The sequence below is a fragment of the Urocitellus parryii genome, chromosome 4 (genome assembly GCF_045843805.1).
Source record: "Urocitellus parryii isolate mUroPar1 chromosome 4, mUroPar1.hap1, whole genome shotgun sequence".
Lineage (NCBI taxonomy): Eukaryota > Metazoa > Chordata > Mammalia > Rodentia > Sciuridae > Urocitellus > Urocitellus parryii.
In genome coordinates this window covers 173,361,157-173,384,669 of record NC_135534.1, presented here as the reverse complement: position 1 = coordinate 173,384,669, position 23,513 = coordinate 173,361,157, and the positions used below count along the sequence as shown (strand labels likewise).

Genomic DNA, 23,513 nt, shown 5'->3' with positions numbered 1-23,513 from the left:
TTTTTAAGAGGCTGATTTGGTACATCTTAACCCTGGCTATTTATTGTATAGAAAGTATTCATATATTGCTAGGAGATAAAATATCTGATTCTCATGTCTTTTTAGAAATGGTGCAATGCTGTGGAAGGAGCATTGGCTTTGAAAATTATAGTTCTACCATGTCTTAACATTGCGATGTTGGGCAAGAGGCTTGGCCTTTCTAAACCTCATCTGTAAAGTGGAGATGACACATATCTACACATCACTGAGCTATGTTAAAAATTGAACAAATTACCTTATGTAGAATGCCCAGTGCACAGTAAGTGCTAAGTAAATGGTACCATATCACCCTTCCCCTGATCTATTACGTATTAACCAGGTATGTGTACTTTATATCTAATAGCAAGGCACGTACACCAGGAATCTCCAGAAGTCTAGTATTCCAACTTACAGGTTACAGGAATGTGGGCAGTCCTGGCCAGGCTGTTTCTTTCTACAAACCTCACCACAACTATGTGGAATTTCATTTCTGCTCCATTCAGGATTCTTTACTTTGCCTAAAATATATCAGATCAGAGAGTTAATGCTACAGATTTCAACCATATTCTCAACTTTAATGAAATAGTACAGAATAGCTAGACAGCATGAAACTTCAAGTGTGGTTTTCATTAGTTCAACAAATTCATTATTTCACATCCTACAATAAAAAGAAATGTAATGTTATTCATCAAAAGCTCCACTGAGTCTTAAATTCCAGCTTACATAGGAAAGAGAAAAAGGTTTTTTTTGGTACCAGGGATTGAACTCAGGGGTGCTTAACCACTGAGCAACATCCCCAGTCATTTTGTATGTTTTATTTTGAGACATGGTCTCACTAAGCTGCTGATACTGACTTTGAACTTGTGATCCTCCTGCCTCAGCCTCCTGGGTTGTTGTGATTGCAGGTGTGCGCCACTGCGCCTGGCAGAAATAAAGTCATTTTTACTTATGAAAGTGCTATTTTCATTTGATTAATGAGCACATTTAATCTCAGATAAATATCTACTAGATAAACATCCTGTAAATGGGCTCCTGGAAAATCTATGGTAAGGATTAGAAAGAAACAGGAAAAGAGGGCTAGTGGGCTGGTTATGTAACTCAGTGGTATAGCACCTGCCTAGCATGCATAAGGCCCTGGGCTCAATACCCAGTGCCACAAAAATAAATAGATAGAAAATAAAAGAAATAAGGAAAGAGAATTGGGGAAAAGGGGATGAGGCCATAAGATGGAAAGGACATAAATTCTCACCTATTCTAAAGCTATAAAATAGGCATAAAAAGGATTATAATTTTATAATCAAATCTTTACTGAGCATCTTCTTCAGACTTAACAGAGGCAGGGAAGAACAAAATCCAAGTTACATGACTCCTCTTTGTCCTTGAAGAATTCATCCTCACTTGAGTAATTTAGACATGAAATGGCAGCAGCTCCACTCCATGCTCTCACCTTTTCTCTATATATGGTCTTTCTTAGAAATTTTATTCACATTGAGAGATTCAATAATCCAAAGTCCAAGTGATTCACAAATCTACATTTTCTGCCTTGCCTTAAATCTTCAATTTCAGACTCACATGTCTAGCCACCTGCTGAACACCTCTGCTTGGGATTTCAGTCACATATAACTGACTTATCTACAGCCAGAGTTCAGATCTTCTTTCTAAAGCCTCTCCCTCAGGAAGGGAAAGGAGAGGTAATGGAGTCTGAATTAGAGCAAGATTATATTCTATGCTTTTATAATTATGTCAAAATAGATTCTATTGTTATATATAACTAAAAAAAAAAAAAACAATTAAAAAAAAGGCTCTCCCTCTTCAGTGTTCCTTATTTCGATCAATGACAGCATCAATGTCAGAGTAACACTCAAAAACTAGTCATTATTAATTCCTCTTTTTCTTTCTACATTGTACTTAGTCACCAAGTCTTGTCAATTCTTCCTCAGTGACTCTCTCCTATCTCTCCTCCTACTCCTGCTCTTGTCTCACTATCTGCTAAAACCTCAGGAAAGCTGCAGCCTCTGTGTTTTCTTGTTCCAATATAGTGCCCCAGTTTGGCCCTAACATCTTTTGATGCCTCCACCACTTCTGCCTGAGTCACAGTGATAGTTGTCTTTTCCCTGCCAGGATTCTGTATTATACTCTTTCCTTATTCCTTATCCTTTTTTTCCAGTAGGTCTTACCTACTCCTCTCAATTGCAACTTTCATCCTAAGTCTTTATATCTTTTTTTGAACATATTTCTACCTACCTATTAGATATTCTTTACTAGATATTCTGCACATTCACCCAACTCAGTATTTCTAACCTGAATTCATTGTCCCTACTGATTCTCTTGACCCACCCCTTTCCCTGACATCACCATTTCTAAAAGCATGAAACTTTATGTTCTTCCCTTTCCTATTGCTGTTCATTCCTGCTTATCTTTTTAATTTTTTACCTTTTCCTTTCTGATTAGCAAGTGGATGAGAATTTATTTTTTATTTTAAAACTATTTTTAGTTCTAGGGATTAAACCCAGGGGCACTTAAACACTGAGCCACATCCCTAGCCCTTTTTAAAAATTTTGAGACAAGGTCTCGCTAACTTAGAGCCTCACTAAGTTGCTGAGGCTGGCTTTGAACTTGCGATCCTCCTGTCTCAGCCTCCTGAGCTGCTTAGTTATAGATGTGTGCCAGCATGCCTGGCAGTGGATGAGAATTTAAAGAGGAGGAAGAACATTCTTGATTGTCAGTGAGTTCACCAAGGAATTGAGAAGATGGTTAATGGTCAATGATTGACTCTTGGTGAAAGCTTTTAATTAAGTAATGGGAAAGGAGTGATATGAGTAAATTGGTTAGAAAAATGAAAGCATGCAGAAACAAACAGAAGAGCTGGTCATATGGTAAACATGTCAAGGGTGTGTACTGTCCAAAAGATTAAGAATTTATAAATCAGCCATTGATATTGCCCAAAGGGGGTCAACTGATGACTTTTGAATATAGTTCCAGCAAGACAACAGAGATAAGAGGAAAAATGCATGGTTCAAGGAGGGAGATAAAATAGTTAAGAAACAAAATCTGAAAAATTGACTATATGGAGAGGTTAGTCATTAAAAATCAGCAGGAAGGGGCTGGGGATATAGCTCAATTGGTAGAATGCTTGCCTCACATAGCACAAGGTCCTGGATTCAATCCTCAGCACACACACCCCCAAAAAAATCAGGGGCGGGGGGGAAGACATGTCAGGAATAAGGTGGAAATAAGCTAGTAGCAGGAATGGGCATCAGGATTACAATTACATAGGATTTCTAATACATAGGAAAACTGAGCTATTAAAAAATAGGAATATTCCAAAAAGAAGGAAGATATAAAGATATGAGTTTGTAATGCTGGTTTATAAAAAAAATTATTATATGAAGAAAAAGGACTTATTTTTGAATAAATATAAAATACTAGCTCTTTACTCATGCTGTTCAAATCTGGAATGTTAAAGCTGTCACAGTTGGTTATGAGCGGGAGCACATATTGATACTGCCTCTGCCAGATGGTCAGCTCTTGTCTTAAGCTAAGACCAAGGAGACCTGGACCACAATTCTGAAGTGACATTAGCCTGATTGGCATCATAAGCCTATCTCCAGAACAGCCTGCTGAGAGCACAAAAGCTCATGACTCTAGCTGGGAGATGAACCACATTAGTAAGGTCTTATAGAGTCTCACAGCTTCAGAGTCTTACTAGTAACTTCTAAGACAAGCCCAGCAGATCACCTCTCCTAGACAGCACACTGAGATACAATAATTGAAGTGAAAGACTCTGTAATGTATGCAAACTTACCACAGAAACAAGTATAGGTATTAGGAACATGTGCAGACACATTCTGACAGGCGGGGCACCTCCAACCACTCTGGCCATCTGTCAAAAAAAATGAGTATGACAAAGAAATTTTCTTTCAAAAGCACAAGTAGGGCTGGGGGTGTAGCCCAGGAGCAGAACACCTGCTTGGCATGCATGGGGTCCTATGTTCGATCCCAGCACTACCACCCCAAAAAAGGCAAAAGTAATTTTTAAAAATTTAAATCTAGGGCAGGGGCTATAGTTCAGTGGTTTGCCTAGCAAGTACAAGGCCTTGGGTTCATTCTCCAGTAGCACGGGCGCGCACGCGTGCACATGTGTGTGCGCGCGCGCGCACACACACACACACACACACACACACACACACACCCACACACACAATAACCAAACAAACTAAAAACTGCCAAAGTCACAATATTGACATCCTGGTAGAAATTTCAATGTTAAGCATATCAAACATTTAAGAAAGAAATTCACAATACTGAAAGAACTTTCAGATATAACAAATCAAGTAGGCATTCGTTTTGTTCTATTATTTCTAATGTCAACATTAATCTGAATCTTGGTTTGAAAAATATAGGATAAACTGAGTATATGCAAGAAAATCCAGGAGTCTCGAATTAGAGGTCCATAGTTCAGAAACCATATTATTAGTAACATATGTATTATCTAATCGTATTAGTATACTTAGCCAACAATATACTATGAAGAAGGGTTGTGAAAGGCAAAAACAACTTCAAAATCTTGAGTATAAATGAAACCATTGCTCTGCATAAATTTCTAAGGCAAACTATATAAGAAAAGCTTTCTATAGTTGCTACTTGGATAAAAGCTGCCATTTTCAATAAAAGTAACAAATTTTATTATACCTTAAATATTTTAATATTGTTACATTTAGTTAGTTTACTTAAGATTTACAGCTTAACTTTGGTCATCTAAAATGTGATCAATATAATATACTTTCCCTGTAGACAAAATATTTAAGAGGAATTAAACAGTATTTTAAAGCTAGACTTACAACCTGAACATATCAAAGAGATGAGAATAACTACTCTGAAAAGAGAAATAACTGACCTGCTTGAGATGCTGGAGACCTTGCCCATTTCTTTATGCAGTTCAGATGAAACACATGATAACAGCTCTGACAACTCCACACTGGGGCTGTGACACGAACCAATTCACAGCACACCATGCATTCATATTTTTCTGTAGTCAGCTGTTCAATTAGAGAACCTGTTGGGGGGAAAAAAAAAAAACATCCTCAAACATCCTTCACTTTTCGCTAATCATTCAGGAGAAGAAACTAAACAGAGATTTTAAGGGATATCTGATTTTGAATAAGATGGCTATTCAGACATTAAGGTCTACAAAGCAGAATATGCTGAGGCAGAGGATTTAGTAAAAAGATTTTTTAGTGTGCATTCCCATAATTGAGAAAATATTCCCAAGCATTTTCTCAGAAAGATACTAGAGTGGCAAAATGCCCCTGAAAGACAGACAGCTTGAGTGTCCTTGGGGGACACTGTACAATGGAATGCTGCTCTGCACACTCTAAAGGAGAGAGGCCCTGAATCTACCAAATCCATGGATTTAGGCTAGGGTGGGGCTCATGAAGCTGCACTGGTCAGCTGCAAAAGCCTAAATCTGGATATGTTCTAACAACCCATGGGGGAGTGAGATGATTCCAGCAGTTACCCCAGAAGTTTTTCTTTATTTACTCAATAAAGATAGGCTTGGCTCCTATTACAATCTCCATGGTAGTGTTACTGGACCTAAGGAGACATAGTTCCTGATTCCAGGAACTCACCATCTACTGAGACCAAGGGAATAGTTTGGAGTTATAGCTCAATGGTAGAACACACATTTAGCATGCACAAGGCCCTAAGTTCCATCCCTAGCACTACATACACAAAGAAACTACCTGATAGGACATATATTTTACTTGTTTTCTCTTGCTTATTATTCAACTCTTTTCACAGAATAGTGCAGACTTTTACTAGAGTGGTGCCTGGGACATGATAAGTACCAATACTATTTCTCCCCCCCTTCCTTTTTTTTATCATTGTTTAACAATTTATTTGTATCTTTATTAAATTTTTAAAAAAATTTCTGCCTAGTACCACAGTGAACTAGGTAACCACAATAATTTACACACTGTGTAATGAAAAACACAAAAATAGCATACCCAATAGTATTTCTCATATAAGTAAATGCAGTAATAAAATAAAAATGTACAGGTCCCAGAAAAAGAAACAGTAGGTCTTTCACTGATGACACTAATCTTTCCTTTAGTTTTATCAAAACATGCCTAACTTGTAAGACATGGCAATGTCCTGCCATTACTCTGTTAGTTAACTATCAGGTTTCAGGTGTAAGAGTCTTGTCCACACTAGATGGCAGTCCTGCCTTGACTATTGGCTCTTTTTGAATTCTAGAAGGTTTTTTTCCACTATGGCTTCCCTACCATTTCTTAGTCATGACTGCATCTATGCTTCTAATTGGACAAAATGTCCTACTGCCATATTGTCCACTGAAATAATCAGAAAAGCAGAGAGATAACTGAAGCATTAACTGACTGAAAACTTTTCAGATATATCAATAAGTAACTGCTTAAAGAAAAAAAAAAAGCTAAAACAAACCAGATTTGGAAAAATTCAAGACTTAAATGAGTTTTAAGACAATCAGGAATTCAATCATGGAGTAGGTATTAGATGAGTTAATAAAATCGTTGCTAACTTTGTTAAGTGTGAAGACAATACTATGATTATCTAAGAAAATGGCCACTTGCATTGAAAAATTCCATAAGGAAATTGAACAAAAAGTTAAAGTTGATTTTATCTGGATACTGGGACTAAAAGTAAGCTACCCACTAGGGAATTTTAGTAAGTTATCTCTCTAAAGTTGAGGTAGCTGTATATTTTTTTAAGCTAATATAATGGTAGGCCTGGTTAAGATGTTCAAGTTGGTCTTGTTGAATTCAAAGTATATGTTATACTCATGTATATATTTATTAAATCTAAAGCTTTAGGGTCTGAACATAGAAGTAAGAAGTCAGTGCAGAATGGAGGCAGTGGTCCTTGGTTGAGATAAAACCCCAGGAAACACCCAATAGTTAGGAAAGAGAGGAGGAAGACTCAAGCAAAACAGTCAGAGAAAATAAGAAAGACCAGAAGTATGTGGTGTCAAGAAAGTCTCACTTCAAAAAAGACTCTCTCTTGTGGGCTGAGGATATAACTCAGTTGGTAGAGTGCTCGCCTTGCATGCACAAGGCCCTGGGTTCAATTCCCTCTTTATATCATACTCAAAGGGAAATCCAGAATAGTAAGGACTGATATACATCCATCTAATGGGTGTGGCAAATAGAAAACCATTCCTGACCTTATCATTGTTCAGCTAAATCAAAGGATGATGATGATGATGATGATACAAAGAAGTGAATCAAAATACAGAAAACAGCAGACAACTCTTGATTAGCCCGGAATGAAAAGAAAGAAATCTTACTAAGAAGTCATTCAGCAGAGGAAATTTTCCTCTTGGAGGGTAGAAAAGACTTGGCAAGAGCTTCAGACTTAGAAGCTGAAAGAGTACATGTAAAAAGGTTGGTGAAAGGAAACAAAAGAAATCTCAGAACGAAACTGAAGGACAGGAAAACAAAGAACTCTTTTAAGTGTGCATAATAGGAACAAAATGGTGAGATAATTATGGCCTATCTGATGGTTTCCTCTTTATCAGTAAAGTAGGAAGCTAGAAGGTTCACTTGGGATTTAGGGAGAGGATTCCTTATCTTTGTGAAACTTATAATGTCATGGGAGAAAGTAAACCATAAACAAATAAATAATGAAAATATGTAACACCATAAGATAGAGAAAGGTGATATGGAGAAAAAGAAAATAAGAAAGGACAGGGAATCCTGACAGTGGGGAAGGATTATAATTTTAAATAAGATGATTAGGAAGTATCACAGGTATGCAGGTCTGTAATGCCAGTGGCTCGGGAGGTGGAGGCAGGAGGAGAGTGAGTTGAAGCCAAACTCAGCAATTTAGTGAGGTGCTAAGCAACTCAGTGAGATGCTGTCTCTAATAAAATACAAAACAGGGCTGGGGATGTGGCTCAGTGGTCAAGTGCCCCTGAGTTAATTTCCCAGTACAAAAAAAATAAATAAATAAATATTTAAGGAGACACAGAAGGTGATATAGATAAAACAGAAGTAGTACTTGTCAAGAGCCATCTGGTGTTGCATGCTGAGTGACACATAAGTGCCTTTCCTCTCACTCTGTCGGTGATCACACACAGCACCTGAGATGGGTGTGACTTGCTGAGATGTCAATCAATCTGCTGACAGCAAGACTCCACCTTTCGAAACCCTCTCCCTTACCTTATTTGGGTGGAATATTCTGTCGGGGTAGAATTCTTGCCTAGTATGCCCAAGGCTCTGAGTTTTATTCCCAGCACCACAAAAAAATAATATAAATAACAATATAATATAAATATCAGAATATAAATAAATAAGTCCCTAATCCTTTCCCAGGTTTTATATTCAGTAAATGGCAGCTCCATTCTTTTAAACTGCTCAGGCACAAAATCCTTAACTTCATCCTGCACTCCTTTCATTCTCTTCTATCATCCAATCTATACGAGTAAGATATCAGCTCCTCCTTCCAAATACATCCACAAAGTCTTATAGATCACCCTTTCTACCACTAGTATTCACGGTCCAAGTTTCTGTCTTCTCCCATCAGAATTACTATCATATTATACTAATCTGCCCTGTTGTTTTCTCAGTCTTTTCTCCACATAGCAGACTAAGTGATCATTATTTTATTTTATTTTATTTTTTATTTATTTTTTAGTTTTCGGTGGACACAACATCTTTGTTTGTATGTGGTGCTGAGGATCGAACACCGGCCGCATGCATGCCAGGCGAGCGCGATACCGCTTGAGCCACATCCTCAGCCCCTTATCTTATCTTTTAATATTTATTTTTTAGCTGTAATTGAACACAATGCCTTTATTTTATTTATTTATTTTTATGTGGTGCTGAGGATCAAACCCAGGGCCACGCTTATGCTAGGCAAGTGTTCCACCACTGAACCACAACCCCAGCCCAGTGATCATTATTTTAGAAAGAGCATACCATCCTCCCAAAACCTCCTAGCAGATTCTCATCTACTTACTCAGAACCAAAACTAAGGGCCTCACATGATCCAGCCCCTATTAATTCTCTGTTTCTCCTACCCGTATTTATTGACCATAATGCCCCTCCCTCCATCTAAATTTGTTCCTCCTCAAAGGGCCACAGAGAGGATTCTGTACTTTGTTTTGGTCTCTGTACAAATGTTTCCTCATGGGCTGGAGATATAGTGGTAAAGCACTTGCCTAAGATGTTCCTGGTTCAACCACCAGCATCACCAAAAAAAAAGCATATCAATCTATCTAAAATAGCATCCTGGGCTGGGGTTGTGGCTCAGCGGTAGAGCACTCACCTCACACATGCAAGAGCCTGGGTTCGATCCTCAGCACCACATAAAAATAATAAGTGAAATAAAGGTGTTGTGTCCAACTACAATTAAAAAATAAATATTAAAAAAAAATAGCATCCTGGCCACTTTTGTCTTCAACCTGCTTTGTATTTCTTTTTAAACTTTATCACCACCTGATATATTAAATATTCTGCCTGTCTTCCCTACTACAATGTAAACATTCTCATTATTTAATGCATCTAGCACAGTGAATGGTATATAGGAACTCAGGCCTCCATATTCGTGGGTTGCACATCTTCTGATTCAAACAACCACAGACTGATTTTTTTTTTCTTTTCCCTTAAAAACTGCTCTGGAATGGGCTGGGGTTGTAGCTCAGTGATAGAGTGCTTGCCTAGCACAGATGAGACAGTGGGTTAGATCCTCAGCATCACATAAAAACAAATAAATTAAATAAATAAAAGGTTAAATTCTTTAAAAATACCTGTTCTGTACTGAACACGTACAGCTTTCTTTACTAGTTATTATTCCATAAATACAGTATAACAACTATGTACACAGCATTTACATTTTGTTTGGGACTATAAATAATCTAAAAATAATTTAAAATATATGGGAGAACATGCTTAGGCCATATGAAAATGCGACATCATTTTATATAAGGGACTTCAGTATCTGGAAGGGGTCCTGGAACCAATCATCTGTGGATACCAAGAGATGACTGTATTTACACAATAATATGAATGAAGTAACAAATACTGTGAGACTGTAAGGCCTTGAGAGATTTACTGAGCAGAAGTCTAAGATGGGCTCCCAGACTTCCACCTCCTTGATGTGTACACCTTGAAAAGGTACCTCCCTTTGAGAAGGGTTATGCCTGACCTAGGCAGGTGAATCCTTTTAAATGAGTGGAGAGTACTGGATGTGGTAGCACATGCCCATGATCCCAGCGTCTTGGGAGGCTGAAGCAGGAGGATCACAAGTTCAAAGCCAGCCTCAACAACTCAGCAAGACCCTGTCTTAAAATAAAAAATAAAAAAGGACCAGGATGTGGCTGAGTGGCTAAGCACCTCTGGGTTTAATTCCTGGTACCAAAAAATAATAAAAAAGTGGACACCTGGGTGCAGTGGTGCTTGTTCATAATCCCAGCTACTCTATAGAGGCTGAGCAAGACAGGAGTATTTAAGTTCAAAGTAGCCTGGGCAATTTGGCAAGACCTTGTCTTAAAATTAAAAGGATGTAGCTCAGTGGTATAACACTTGCCTAGAATGCATGAGGCCCTGGGTTCAATCCCCAGTACTACCAAAAACAAAACAAATTAACAACAACAAAGGAGACAGAAGTCAGAATGATTTGAAACTTATAGAATATATTTTTCTGTATGCCTCAAGGAAGCTAACTACAATGTTATAAATAAGGCCACATAATAGAAAATTAGGACTGGCTTCTAGGAGCTGAAAGTGGATCCCAGCCAAAAAAAAAAAGGACTTCAGTTTGGACCCTTAAGAAACTGAATCCAACCACCAGCAGTGAGAATGAAAGAGGGTCCTGATCCTCAAAGGTCACATCTCTGGCCAAATTTCAGCCTGGGACGCCCTGAATAGAGAATCCAGCTAACCCATACCCAGTCTCCTGCTTCACAGCAACTGTCACATATTAAATTTGTGTTATATTAACCCACTATGTTTAAGATAATTCATTATAAAGCAATAAGTGACCCATTAACCAGCCTTAAGGATTCAAAACAACCCTGAGAGACTAGGAGTGCAGTTCAGTGGTAGAGCACTTGCCTAGACTGTGCAAGGTGCTCAGGTGTAATCCCCAGCATTGCCCTGATCCCAGTAGCATACTCCTATAATTCTAGCTACTCAGGAGACTAAGGCAAAAGGATCGCAAGTCCAGGCCAGCCCCAGGAACTTAGCAATATCCTTTCTCAAATAAAATGAAAAAAGGGCTTTTAGAGCACTGGCCTAGCATGTGTGAGGCTCTGGGTTCAATCTACACTATCATAAACAAACAAACAAACAACAATAAAAAACAACTCTGGCATAACACTGCTTCGCTTCACATAAAAGTTGAGTCCCAAGAACTACCTGGTGAAGCAAGCAACTAGAAGAAATAAAGGCTAGTATAAAAACAGACTCCAGGAAGGTGGCAGTTTCATGGGTTAGGCTATATCTCACATTAAAACTGAAAAAAGACCAAGATGGTAAAAGTAAACAATAATAATGGGATAAAACTATTTAGCCTTGATGAGATGTACACTCAGGGAAAAAGGAAAGGTCTCCAACTGTGAAACAAGGGGGAGGGAAACCATGAAGAGAAATACTGATTGCTGTTCTGTTATAAAGGATAGAACTTGAACCAAAATACAGACAGCATTCATAGAAAAAAAAGTTTTCAGTTCAATTTAAGGATGAACTACATATGTTCCATGAGCTGTTAAGACAGAATTCCAAAAAGCTGAAAAAAAAAAGACATAGTAACTGTTTTTCTCTTTTGGCAATACTGAGGATTGAACCTGGGGCACTTTACTACTAGGTCCCAATCCCTTTTTATTTTGAGAGAGTCTCACTAAGTCACAGAGGCTGGTCTCAAACTTGTGATTCTCCTGCTGCAGCCTCCTGAGTCACTGGGATTACAGGTGTGCACCAATGTGCCTGGCCAATATTTGTTTTTAATGGGTTTACAGACTAGTAAAGGCACTGACACATAAACAAATTATGATTTCCAGTGGTAAATTCTGAAATAGAAGCATATATACATACATACTTACATATATACATATATACACATACATGCGCACACACACACATACACACACACACACACATATATATATATATATACACACCCCCCCACACACATATATATGAAAGATACACATATAAGGTCTGGAAAAAATTAATGCTATCTATAGGGATGAGAAAATGTTCCCTGAACATATAACTAAATTAAGCTTTGGAAACATCAATAAGAATTCACATTGGGTATGGTGGCACACGCTTGTAATTCCAGCAGCTAAGGAGGCAGAGACAGGAGGATTGGGAGTTCAAAGCCAACCTCAGCAACAGGGAGGTCAGTGGTTGAGTGCCCTTGAGTTCAATCCCCGGTACAAAAAAAAAAAAAAAGTTTACCAGTTAGGTTGGGTATAGTAGCATAGGAGGATCACAAGTTTGAGGCCAGCCTCAGCAATTTGCAAGATCCTGTCTTAAAATTTAAAAAAGGACTGGGGGAGTGACTCAGCGGTTAAGTACCCATGGCTTTAATCCTCAGTACAAATAAATAAATACATCACCAGTAAGCTGAGTAGTAGAAATTCTAGACAGAAGGAGCTTCATGCAACAGCATGGAAAGATACAACAGTACTGAATCCAGGAAATTGAAATGGTGGACACTGAGGTAGTAGAAGACAGGCCTGAGTAAGGCAGTAGCCAGAATCTGTATGCAATGAGAACTAATAAATGGAAAAGAGCAGGGAAAAGGCAGTTCAATATGCTGCTGAAAAAATGCTCTCTGATGGTGGTGCAAGAGATGAAATGAAAGAGAGAAATTAAGAGATGGTGAGATAGGAACCATCACAACTGAGCAGACAAGATGAAGCAGATTAGGTGACACAGGCTGGAACCTGCAAAGAGAGTGTGGATGTTATTATCCCCTACTTCTGCTTTCACAACTCAAAAAAGTCTTCAGGGCTGGGTATGTAGTTCAAAGGTACAGTGCTTGCCTAGCATGCACCAGGCCCTGGGTTCAATTCCTAGTACTGCAGGAAAAAAAAAAATCTTATAGCTAGACAACTTCACCATCTATATCTGCAGTTTTAAGAACCCTTACAAAGCTCCTTATATGAAAAAGTCCTTATTTATATTTGTTTGTAATATACATAAAACCATGTTAAGTGCTTACCAGTGGGGAAGAAGAGCAACAGAACCCAGGCACATGATGAATTAAGATACTTTTCACTGTGTACCTTTTTGTACTTTGTTTTCTAAATTACGTGAATATATTACTTGTTAAAAAAATATTAAAAATAGGGCTGGGGATGTGGCTCAAGCGGTAGTGTGCTTGCCTGGCGTGCGTGCGGCCTGGGTTCGATCCTCAACACCACATACAAACAAAGATGTTGTGTCTGCCGAAAACTGAAAAATAAATATTAAAAAAAAAATTCTCTCTCTCTCAAAAAAAAAAATTAAAAAAAATATTAAAAATATATTTCCACACATCTAGGTGGGTTTACCTGTATGGGTTTCCACATTCTTTAACACATGGTTCTGTTTGCCTCGGGAGAAAGAAGATATCACTTGAGGATCCTGTCTCCTTATAGCACTTTTCTCTTGGTCAACCCTTCTGGAAGACTTGTTGACAACTGCCAAATTCCCACTGTCACAGGCTGATTTTGTTGGTCTTTCATTGAGATTGTCCTTTGGAATGGGGGCCAGGTTGATTCTGGGCCCTGCATTTGTATGTCGTTGGCTCTCTTGTTTTGGTGGATTCCGGCCTGGTCGTGGCCTGGCCCCTTCCACTTCCCACGGAGGCCTTTTCTGTGGGTATCTTCTTTGCTCATTTCGTCTGGCTCCATACCCATCCAGTGCTCCTTTTTTACAGGATGCATCTGAAGAGTCAGGGTGGCAAACCCCCACAGATTTGGTATTTTCAAGTCCAGCATCCTCAGGTTTTGGAGTCATTTTGTTACCCCATTCACACTTTAGTTTCCCCTTGACTTTTGATCCTCTACCATAACTGTATATAAACTGAGCTGACTTTTTCGGTTTTGCTCCCCTGGGATCTGCACCAACAATTTCTTTCTCACTCTCAGAAGGGCTATACTCACTGAGGTTTGTCCCACTCTCTGGCCTGGCCACACTTTCTAAGCTAATTGTATCTGAGCCCTGGTCATTGAGCCCTTGTATTTTCTTGACTCTGATGTGATGTTTTTCATGCTTTAATTTTTGCCAAGGCTGACTCTGAAGGTTATGGTTCTTGAGTGACTTATTAGAAGTAGAAGACTGGAAAAAAGTCTGTTGACTCTTAGGTTTACTTCCTGAAGGATAACTGTGCTGATGAACAACAGTGATATCATCATAAGGAATCTGCCTAGAAATGTGACAGGGAGGTGAGGAACTATAATTTCTTCTGCCAATCCTATTGGAGTCTGATCTTCTTTGAGTCCCACAATTTACACCAGAATTTTTTCTCTCCTGAGGGATGAATTCAGCGGCTTCTGTATTCAATTTAAAAGTACCTAGGACATAAGAAATAGACACGTCAGTAAGGAAATGAATGTGTTATCCTATAAGACTCTAAACCATATCTAAAAATCATTTTCCTAAGGACATTGTACAAAATAAACCCTTAGGGCTAGGGTTGTGGCTCAGTGGTAGAGTGCTTGCGTAGCATGTGTGAGGCACTGGGTTCGATCCTCAGCGCTGCATATAAATAAATAAATAGATTAATTAAAGATCCATCAACAACTAATAAAAAATATTAAAAAGAAAAACAAAAAAACGGGCTGGGGATGTGGCTCAAGCGGTAGTGCGCTCGTCTGGCATGCGTGCGGCCCAGGTTTGATCCTCACAACCACATACCAACAAAGATGTTGTGTCTGCCGAGAACTAAAACAAAATAAATAAATATTAAAAAAATTCTCTCTCTTTCTTTAAAAAAAACAAAAAATAAAAAAACAAACTCTTAGACCTGTGAAGCTGATGTGATGAGTTCAAAGCGTTTTTTTTGGGGGGGTGCTGGGGATCAAATGTAGGACCTTGTACATGAAAGGCAAGTACTCTACCAACTGAGCTATAGCCCCAGCCACCAAGGTTCTTGTAGAGGATACATTATCCCTTATCCACTGGTTATAGAGCCATAACAGCTAAGAGCTGCTGAGTAAAAATGCTCATCTGGGCCATCAGGCATTATGTACACATGCATTTATTTTATCAAAATATTAAAGGTCAGTTAACAGTACAGGAATGAGCCATCAGTCACCAGAGTCTTTCCAAACTCTAAAGTAGCATTGTGCAATACTAAGTAAACAAACTTTGAAGTCAGTTGAAACAGGTTTAAACACTCTCCAATTTATGTTATGAGGTTAGGGATATCACTTGAACACCACTAGCCTCAGTTTCCACATCTATAAGAGGTTTTTTAAAAGGATTATTTGAGATAATTTTAAAAATATTTTAAATAAGATTTCACACAGAAAATATTAGCATAGTAAGCATTACTTTCCATCTCTTTTCCCAGGAATATATTTTTGATTTTCCATAACAACATCCATAATATGCTCTAGAGTTCCAGTCTCAAAATAGATCATACAGGGCTGGGGTTGTGGCTCAGTGGTAGAGCGCTTGCCTAGCATGTGCGAGGCTCTGAGTTCGATCCTCAGCACCACATAAAAATAAATAAATAAAATATTGTGTCCAACTAAAAAATAAATATTTTTTTAAAAATTGATTATACAGAGGCTGGGGATATAGCTCAGTTGGTAGAGTGCCTGCCTTACATGCACAAGGCCCTGGATTCAATCCCCAGCATCACACACACACACACACACACACACACACACACACACACACACCAAAATAAAAAAAAAAAAAAAAAGTTGATCATATGTCCCTTAAACTCACTCACTTTGCTCTTCTAAAATAATTTTTTTTCCTCTTTCTTTTTGGTACTGGGGACTGATCCAGGCATGCTTTACCACTAAGTTACATCCCAAGCCCCTTTAAAATTTTTACTTTGAGACAGGGTGGGGCAGAGATGCAGAGGCTGGCCTTAAACTTGTGAACCCCCTGCTTCAGGCTCCTGAGGAGCTGGGATTACAGGTATGTGCCATCATACCTGGCTCCAGAATGATTTTAGGATAGTCAACTCAGTCCCTAAAGCCCTAAAGAAGAAATGATTAGCCTAACAACACAAAACCAGTTGGAAACATATAAAATATGCTCTGAGTCAACGGAGTCTGAAAGACATGTATTTAAGTCCCTATCACCTACTGTGCTTTAATGTAAGTTTTCTTCTATGTAATGCAGATGGAAACAATCCCTACAACAAATAGAGTTCCTGTAAAGAGTAAAGCAAGGGTGGGAAGAGGGAAGGGAGGAGGGAAGTACTAGGGAGTAATGTTGGTCAAATTATATCGTTACATTGTATGCATGGATGTAACAATAAATATCATGTGGAAAAAAAGAGTAAAGCAAGTTAATGACATGTATAAAGTAGATACAACGGTCTTTATTCTTGCTGTTAGGAATACAGACTATGGACTACCTGAAACATATACAGTCAAGTGCAGATGGATACAGTGCAGGTTTAATAATACGGCCTAACATTTGTTAGGTACTTAATATGTGCTGGGCACTATTCTAAGTCCTTTACATGTGTTAACTCAGTTAATCTTTATACATTCTAGATGAGAAAACTAAGGCACAGAGAGAGTAACTTGCCTAAAGACACAGAGGTATTCCAATGCAGACTCAGGATTCTAGCTCAGGATGTGTGGCACCAGAGACCAGATAAACATAGTGAAGAATTGAATGAGTTCATAAAAGTCATAAAGTAACCTCTCACTTAATCCCAGATTTCTACTGAACACTTCCACATAGGCAGAATTCTAGGGGTGGAGTGTAAGGCTGCACAAAATGGCATGAGGATTAGATAAATTCAGAAGTGGTAGAGATTTTCTAGAGATATAAGATACAAATTAAAGATAAGGAGTGGTAAACTGGACCAAGAGGTCAGTTTTCCTGCTTAAAAAAAGGAAGGCTGAGGGGCTGGGATTGTGGCTCAGCAGTAGAGTGCTTGCCTAGCACCAGCGGGACCAGAGTTCTATCCTCAGACCACATAAAAATAAAGGCATTGTGTTGAGTCCATCTACACCTAAGAAATAAATATTAAAAAAAAAAAAAGGAAGGCTGAAAAGAGGGGCAGAAATAAGGTCAGTGAAGTTGTCCAGAATAGCCTTTTGAGCTGGAATGAATCAATGCAGACAGGGCTGCACCTATTCATACAGTTTATATTCCATTAGACATTAAGTATAAGGCAAAGTCCTCAGAAAGACACTTAAGAGACACGAGGAAGGGAAAAGAGATACATGAGTCAGGAAACTGGACCATAGCAAACATCAGAGAGACTCCTTTCACTATTTAAGTAAGTTAAAGTTACTCAATAACTGGGATGTCTCCTCATCCAGACATGGCTCTTACAGAAGTAAGTGGTATCAAGATCCAAGATAACACAGCATCATGGTAGGTATTCAACAGGTGATCAGAGCAGAATAAGGGCAAAGCCAACTGGCAGACTATAAAGTCCAGGGACAAAGCTGACATGGAAAGTCTACCCATGAAAAAAAGATTCCTCCTGAATTAGGCTACCATTTAAGGATGTTAAATGGAGAGGGAGGTTGTAAAATAGAGATGATGCTAAAATAAGAAAATGGAATAGGGAACTAAAACAAAAACAAAGAATCACAAAAGTAGAGAGGTCTTTGAACTATGGGACTCAGTAAATGCATTTACAGGTGGAGGTGGTAACTTGGAGCCCACACCAGAGGCCAACAACTATGTCTTACAACTAGCCTTTATTTACCCTTTCCACTTTAAACACTGATATAGAAATAAGTGAGCCTGAGGATGGGAAGACCAATAGATCCAGTTTAGAGGGTCTAGTGAAGGACTAGTTGGGGAAAATAGCAAAAATATCAACCTAAAAAGCTTTTTCATATCCCTGTTGGGCATGGTGTGCATGACTGTAATCCCAGTTATTTGGGGGGCTGAGGCAGGAGGATCACAAGTTTGAGGCCATCCTTGGCACTTTAGCAAGATCCTGTCTCAACATAAACAACAAAAAGGGCTGGAGATGTAGCTCAGTCATAGAGCACCCCTGGGTTCAATCTTCAGTACCATTTACACAAAATAAGATTTGAATCTACAATGCCAAAGTCTGGCTGGGCACAAGATCACGAGCCACTCACAGCTTTGTAGATTCAAACAGCAATTCTTTATTCCTGAACTCACCGGCCCTCTACAAACACGTTCTGCCCGCAAAATTCACGTACTCCACCAGGCTTTGAATCCCAAATACTTTCTGAATTCCACGAGAACTCTACGGGAACTCAGGCAGCAGGATACGCCCTATTCCCAGCAGGAATAACTTTAAACCTGGAACAGCCCTAAACCCAAGGAGCAGGATACTCCCTAAAACCTGATCTGCCCTAATCCAGTAGGATCCTCCTTAAACCCAGATCCACCCTGGTCCTTGAGCAGGGTCACCTTTCTCAAACATACATGCAATGTCACTTCAAATGTCCATTTCCACGAGTCCTTCCTCTAAGCAACATGGGGTACGCTGGCAAGGAAATTTCGATGCCTCATTCCTACTTGGCAATGGCTCTCAGCAAAGATTAATTAATACCCAAGTAGGGACTATTTACACCAACGTACTGTTTTTTTTTTCCAATTTTTAAAATTGAGGTCACAGTAATAAATATTTTATTTGCTATCTAGTACACAAATACATAATCTTATTGGTGCCCCAATAAGATCTTAAATCTTAGTTCTGTGGCAGAGCTAAGATCCAAACTAACAAATGCTGGAAATTGTTGCCTTGTTTTTTCAGAAACAGTGAAATCAGAAACCAAGTCATGTAGCAGCCAGGCACAACGGAATACACCTACCAAAACAACAACAAATCAAAACAAAAAAACCCTATTAAATCAAAATAGTGGGTAGTGACAACTACTTTTAAAAGTGATACACAAGACAGATGCTACAGTGTAACTGTAGCTACTTGGGGAGGCTGAGGCAAGAGGATAGAAAATTTGACTCTGGTCTGGGTAACTTAGCAAGACCCTGTCCTAAGATTTTAAAAAAGGGTTGGGCATGTAGCTGAGTGGTAGAGTGCTTGCCTATCATGCGTGAGGCCCGGGGTTTAAACACACACACACACACACACACACACACACACACACACACGGAAGAAAAGAGAGTATATCACTGATAGTAAAGGAAAACATTGCTCCTGGAAATATTTAGTTCACTTTCACGTTCTGTAAGTGTGAAATAAGCTTGTGATACAAAATTATTTTTGGTCCCTTCCACAAAGTTTGGAAGCCACGAATCTACCGTACACACTGAAGGAAATGAAAATGGACGTTATACTAACAGTCAAATAAGGCGGTCTACAGAGGCAACTCCATGAAGGGAAGTGAGCTAACAGACACAATTCAGTGCGAGAGCTTTTACAGTTTATAACTTATTTAATCTGACAGATGAGGAAACTGAGACTTGATCACCACTGGTGTTCGGCTGGCGCGCGCGCCGCCACTCCAAGAGGTATGCATACACCCCAAGCACAGCGCGCACACCCGATGGAACCGAGAGCCCGCCAGACACTGGCGGCAACTTGGCCGACGCCCGCCGTTCAAAGGTGAGCCAGATGTACCCCCAGATGGCCGATATAAGCCCCGTGGGACAGCGGGACACCCGCATCGATTCACTGGGCGCCAGAACAAGCCCGATCTCCTCGGAAACCCAGATGCCGGGCTTCACCACCCAGTTGAAGATGCTGGAGGTCTCCGTTTGCGCGACGAGCGTGGCTTGGCCCTTCCGAGCCACTATTCCCAAGTCTAGCATGAGCCACTCTCGCGATATAAATTGCCGGAGCCCTAGCACTTAGTCATTGACCAAACTGCCCTTCCCTGAGAAGGGCCCAGTCCCGCGCGGGACAGGATAGTACCTGAGACAGGAGGCGCCTCCGCCATCCCGTGCCGCAGCACCTAAAGCGAGCCCGCAGCCAAGAGAGCGCTGTCACCCGGTCACGTGCCTCTGACTTCCGGCGCCGCACGACGATTCGCCTCAGCGGGCCAGGTAGACTGCCACGGAGATTGCGCGGCCAGAATTGAACGACTCAAGCTCGTGACGTCAGATAGACGCGCCAGGCGGAAGGAGGCGTGCAACTGGTGGCAAGGAGAGGTGGCAAAAGATTGTAGGAGGAAGGGCAGGGACTTGCGTAATCTTGTTTTTCTTTTTGCGATGCTTTTGTGTTTTCCAGCTACTACGCCCTTTTGCCCCGCCACCCAGGAGTCTTCAGGAGTCAGCTCAGACCTCACCATTCCAGAATAGTTTAAGCTTGGAGTTAACAACAATAAAAAACACCTAATCAGGCCCTGTGGCGCCCTCCTGTAATTCCAGCTGCTCCAGAGTTAAAGACCGGAAGGGAAATTCGAGGCTATCCCGGACAATTTAGGGAGACCGTGTCATTTTTTTTTTTTTTTTTGAAGGGCTGGGTATGTAGTAGCTCAGTGTTAAGAATGCTTGCTTAGACCCCGGGTTAGATCCCCAATACTGAGAAACAAAATCACTTACGTACTCAAATAGTAATCCAGAGGCAAAATATGAAAAACAAACGGTAAAGGACTGATAAAGAATTCCTACAAATCTGTTAGAAAAAGTCAAATCGTATATTCAAAATAGTAAAGAACTTGAACGGGCAAGCGACAAATAGAGATGGACACCAAACAAGGGAGAAAGTTAACTAATAACTTTTAAAGGATAAATTTTTAAATGAATGTGTGAAGATGTTCTGTGGTTGCATTTTACCAATCAGCTTGGATAAGGTGTCCTAAAAGTAATTAATGGGAAAACAAGTGGGCAATAATTATGAAAAGCCTTCACTAATGGTGGAAGAATGCAAAATTTTAAAATAAGATTTTAGTTTTGTTTTGCCTGTCATTTCCAGAAATTAAAAGCATAGCCACGGTTTCTCAAATCAGTTCCCTAACTTTCCACCTTAAGAAACTGTAAAAAGAAAGCAAACTAAATGAAAGTGAGCACAGTAATAAATATTAAACTAGAAATTAGTGGAAAACATAGAAAAATTAACAATGCAGTTCACTGAACAAAAACGACAAAATGGAAAAACTTTTAGCTAACCTAAGGGGGGAAAAAGATTTGAATTTCTAAAAATAGCGATGGACAAGGGGGCATTACTGCCAATCTTAAAGAATCAAAAGGAAATACCACAAAAACCTTATGCCAACAAATTACTTTGATGAAGTGAACAATTACTAAAACTGATTCAAGAACAAATAGAAAACCTGCATAGACCAAGAATAAGTAGAGAGAGAATTAGAAACCAAAAAATTCCCCCAAAAGAATAAGCCCAAGCCCAGATGGCTTAAGCATTGGTGAATTCTATCATTTGTTCAAAGAGTGAACATCAATCCTTCACAAATTCTTTCAAAAAATAGAGGAGGGGATACTTCCCACCTAATTCCACAGATAAAACACCTCTGCCTTAGGGCAATCATTGCCTATCTCTAAGCTGCAGAAATGTGCTGAGAGCCATTGCCAAGTAGGAATGAGGCATCGAAATTTCCTTGCCAGCGTATCCCATGTTGCTTAGAGGAAGGACTCGTGGAAATGGACATTTGAAGTGACATTGCATGTATGTTTGAGAAAGGTGACCCTGCTCAAGGACCAGGGTGGATCTGGGTTTAAGGAGGATCCTACTGGATTAGGGCAGATCAGGTTTTAGGGAGTATCCTGCTCCTTGGGTTTAGGGCTGTTCCAGGTTTAAAGTTATTCCTGCTGGGAATAGGGCGTATCCTGCTGCCTGAGTTCCCGTAGAGTTCTCGTGGAATTCAGAAAGTATTTGGGATTCAAAGCCTGGTGGAGTACGTGAATTTTGCGGGCAGAACGTGAATTTCCCCAGAACGTGTTTGTAGAGGGCCGGTGTGAGTTCAGGAATAAAGAATTGCTGTTTGAATCTACAAAGCTGTGAGTGGCTCGTGATCTTGTGCCCAGCCAGACTGCGGCAGAAATGGATGTTAATAGTTCAGACTGTCCATGAAAAATAGATTCAGACTGGTCAGGCACCCTAGGGCATTGGGTGCTACTTTAACTCCCCCCCCCCAACTTTGGCTACTTTAAGGCCTACCTACCTGAGGAGCTTTTAAAAATCCAAGTATCCATACTGTATCTGGATTTATTATATCAGCAGGCATAGTAGTACATGCCTATAATCCCAACAACACAGGAGGCTGAGGCAGGACCAAGGTAGAGGCCAACCTAGGCAACTCGATGAAACCCTGTCTTGAAGAAAAAAACTAATGAGGACTGGAGAGGAAAACTAAAAAATATGGGTGATAGAAGTAGAAGTGCCACACTTTCACATATCATTCCAGTTTACTGCCCCACTTCTACTAAACTCAGGGCTGACAAATTAAAACTCGAGACTATCTGCACTCAATTCTGCTCTCTAATGATTAACAGTTAACAGCCAGGTGCAGTGGTGCCTACTTGCAATTCCAGCATCTGAGGAGGCTGAAGCAGGAGGATTGCAAGTAGTAGGATAGCCTCAGCAGCTTAGCAAGACCTGCTCTTAAAATAATTTTTTTAAAAAAGGGCTGGGAGTGGGGCTCAGTTGAAGAGACCCTCTGGGTTCAATCCCTAGTACCAAAGGGTGGCAGGTACCAAAAGCCAATAAAATGAAGATTTTTAGGTAGAATGATTGCTCCCTTTAAGACTAATGTAGTATAGCTGGAGAATCAAATATCAACCAATATATGATTTGAATGTCTTCCCTTGAAATTCAGGTAGAAATCTAGTTTTGTCATTTTAACAGTACTAAGTGTGGGACCTTTAAAGGTTTATTAAGCCACCAGAGCTTTGCCTTCATGAATGAATTAAGTCTGTTATGATGGGAGTGGTTTGGTAGTTTGCCCTTCTGTTTACTCTCTCTCTCATGCTCTTGCCATGTAATGCTTTCCTCCATGTTATGATGCAGCAAGAGGGCCCTCACCAGATCCACTCCCTGGATCTTGGAATTCCTAGCCTCTGGAACTGTGAGTCAAACAAACTTCTATTGTTTATAATTTTATCCAGTCTGTGGTATCTTGTTATAGCAGAAAACAGATTAAGACAATGGGACTTGGCTAACATAAGCATGATAAGGAATAAAGGAGGAATGTTTTCTAAGAGTGATCCCTAAGACAATGAGCTTAATTTGGCTGTTAGATTTTAGGTAGTGTGGGGGATTTAAATGAACAAGCCCAGAATTGAAAATAAGAAATCAAGGTTAGTTAGTGACAGTTATAGTTGAAATCTAGTTGAGAATTCTCAAATAGTATTTAAGATTGATATTCTTTTCTGTCAAAATTAAACCTAAAGTCTGAGTTTCCTAATATGTAACAA

General features: G+C 39.6%; 1 protein-coding gene across 3 annotated transcripts in view; it reads right to left on the bottom strand.

Annotated features, from left to right (window-relative positions):
* The window catches only part of Nfx1 (nuclear transcription factor, X-box binding 1), a 67,299-nt gene extending 47,171 nt beyond the window's left edge, over window positions 1-20,128 (bottom strand). For all 3 annotated transcript variants that reach the window (XR_013343439.1, XR_013343440.1, XM_077797052.1), the window contains exons 1-5: window positions 20,056-20,128; window positions 13,559-14,563; window positions 4,916-5,074; window positions 3,824-3,901; window positions 431-536 (exon numbers count right to left, since the gene is read on the bottom strand). Coding sequence is in view for 1 of the 3 variants with exons in the window: in XM_077797052.1 (XP_077653178.1) it covers window positions 431-536; window positions 3,824-3,901; window positions 4,916-5,074; window positions 13,559-14,563; window positions 20,056-20,080 (1,373 nt within the window). In the remaining 2 variants the exon portion in view is untranslated. The remainder of the gene's footprint in view (window positions 1-430; window positions 537-3,823; window positions 3,902-4,915; window positions 5,075-13,558; window positions 14,564-20,055) is intronic.
* Window positions 20,129-23,513: the final 3,385 nt, after the last annotated feature.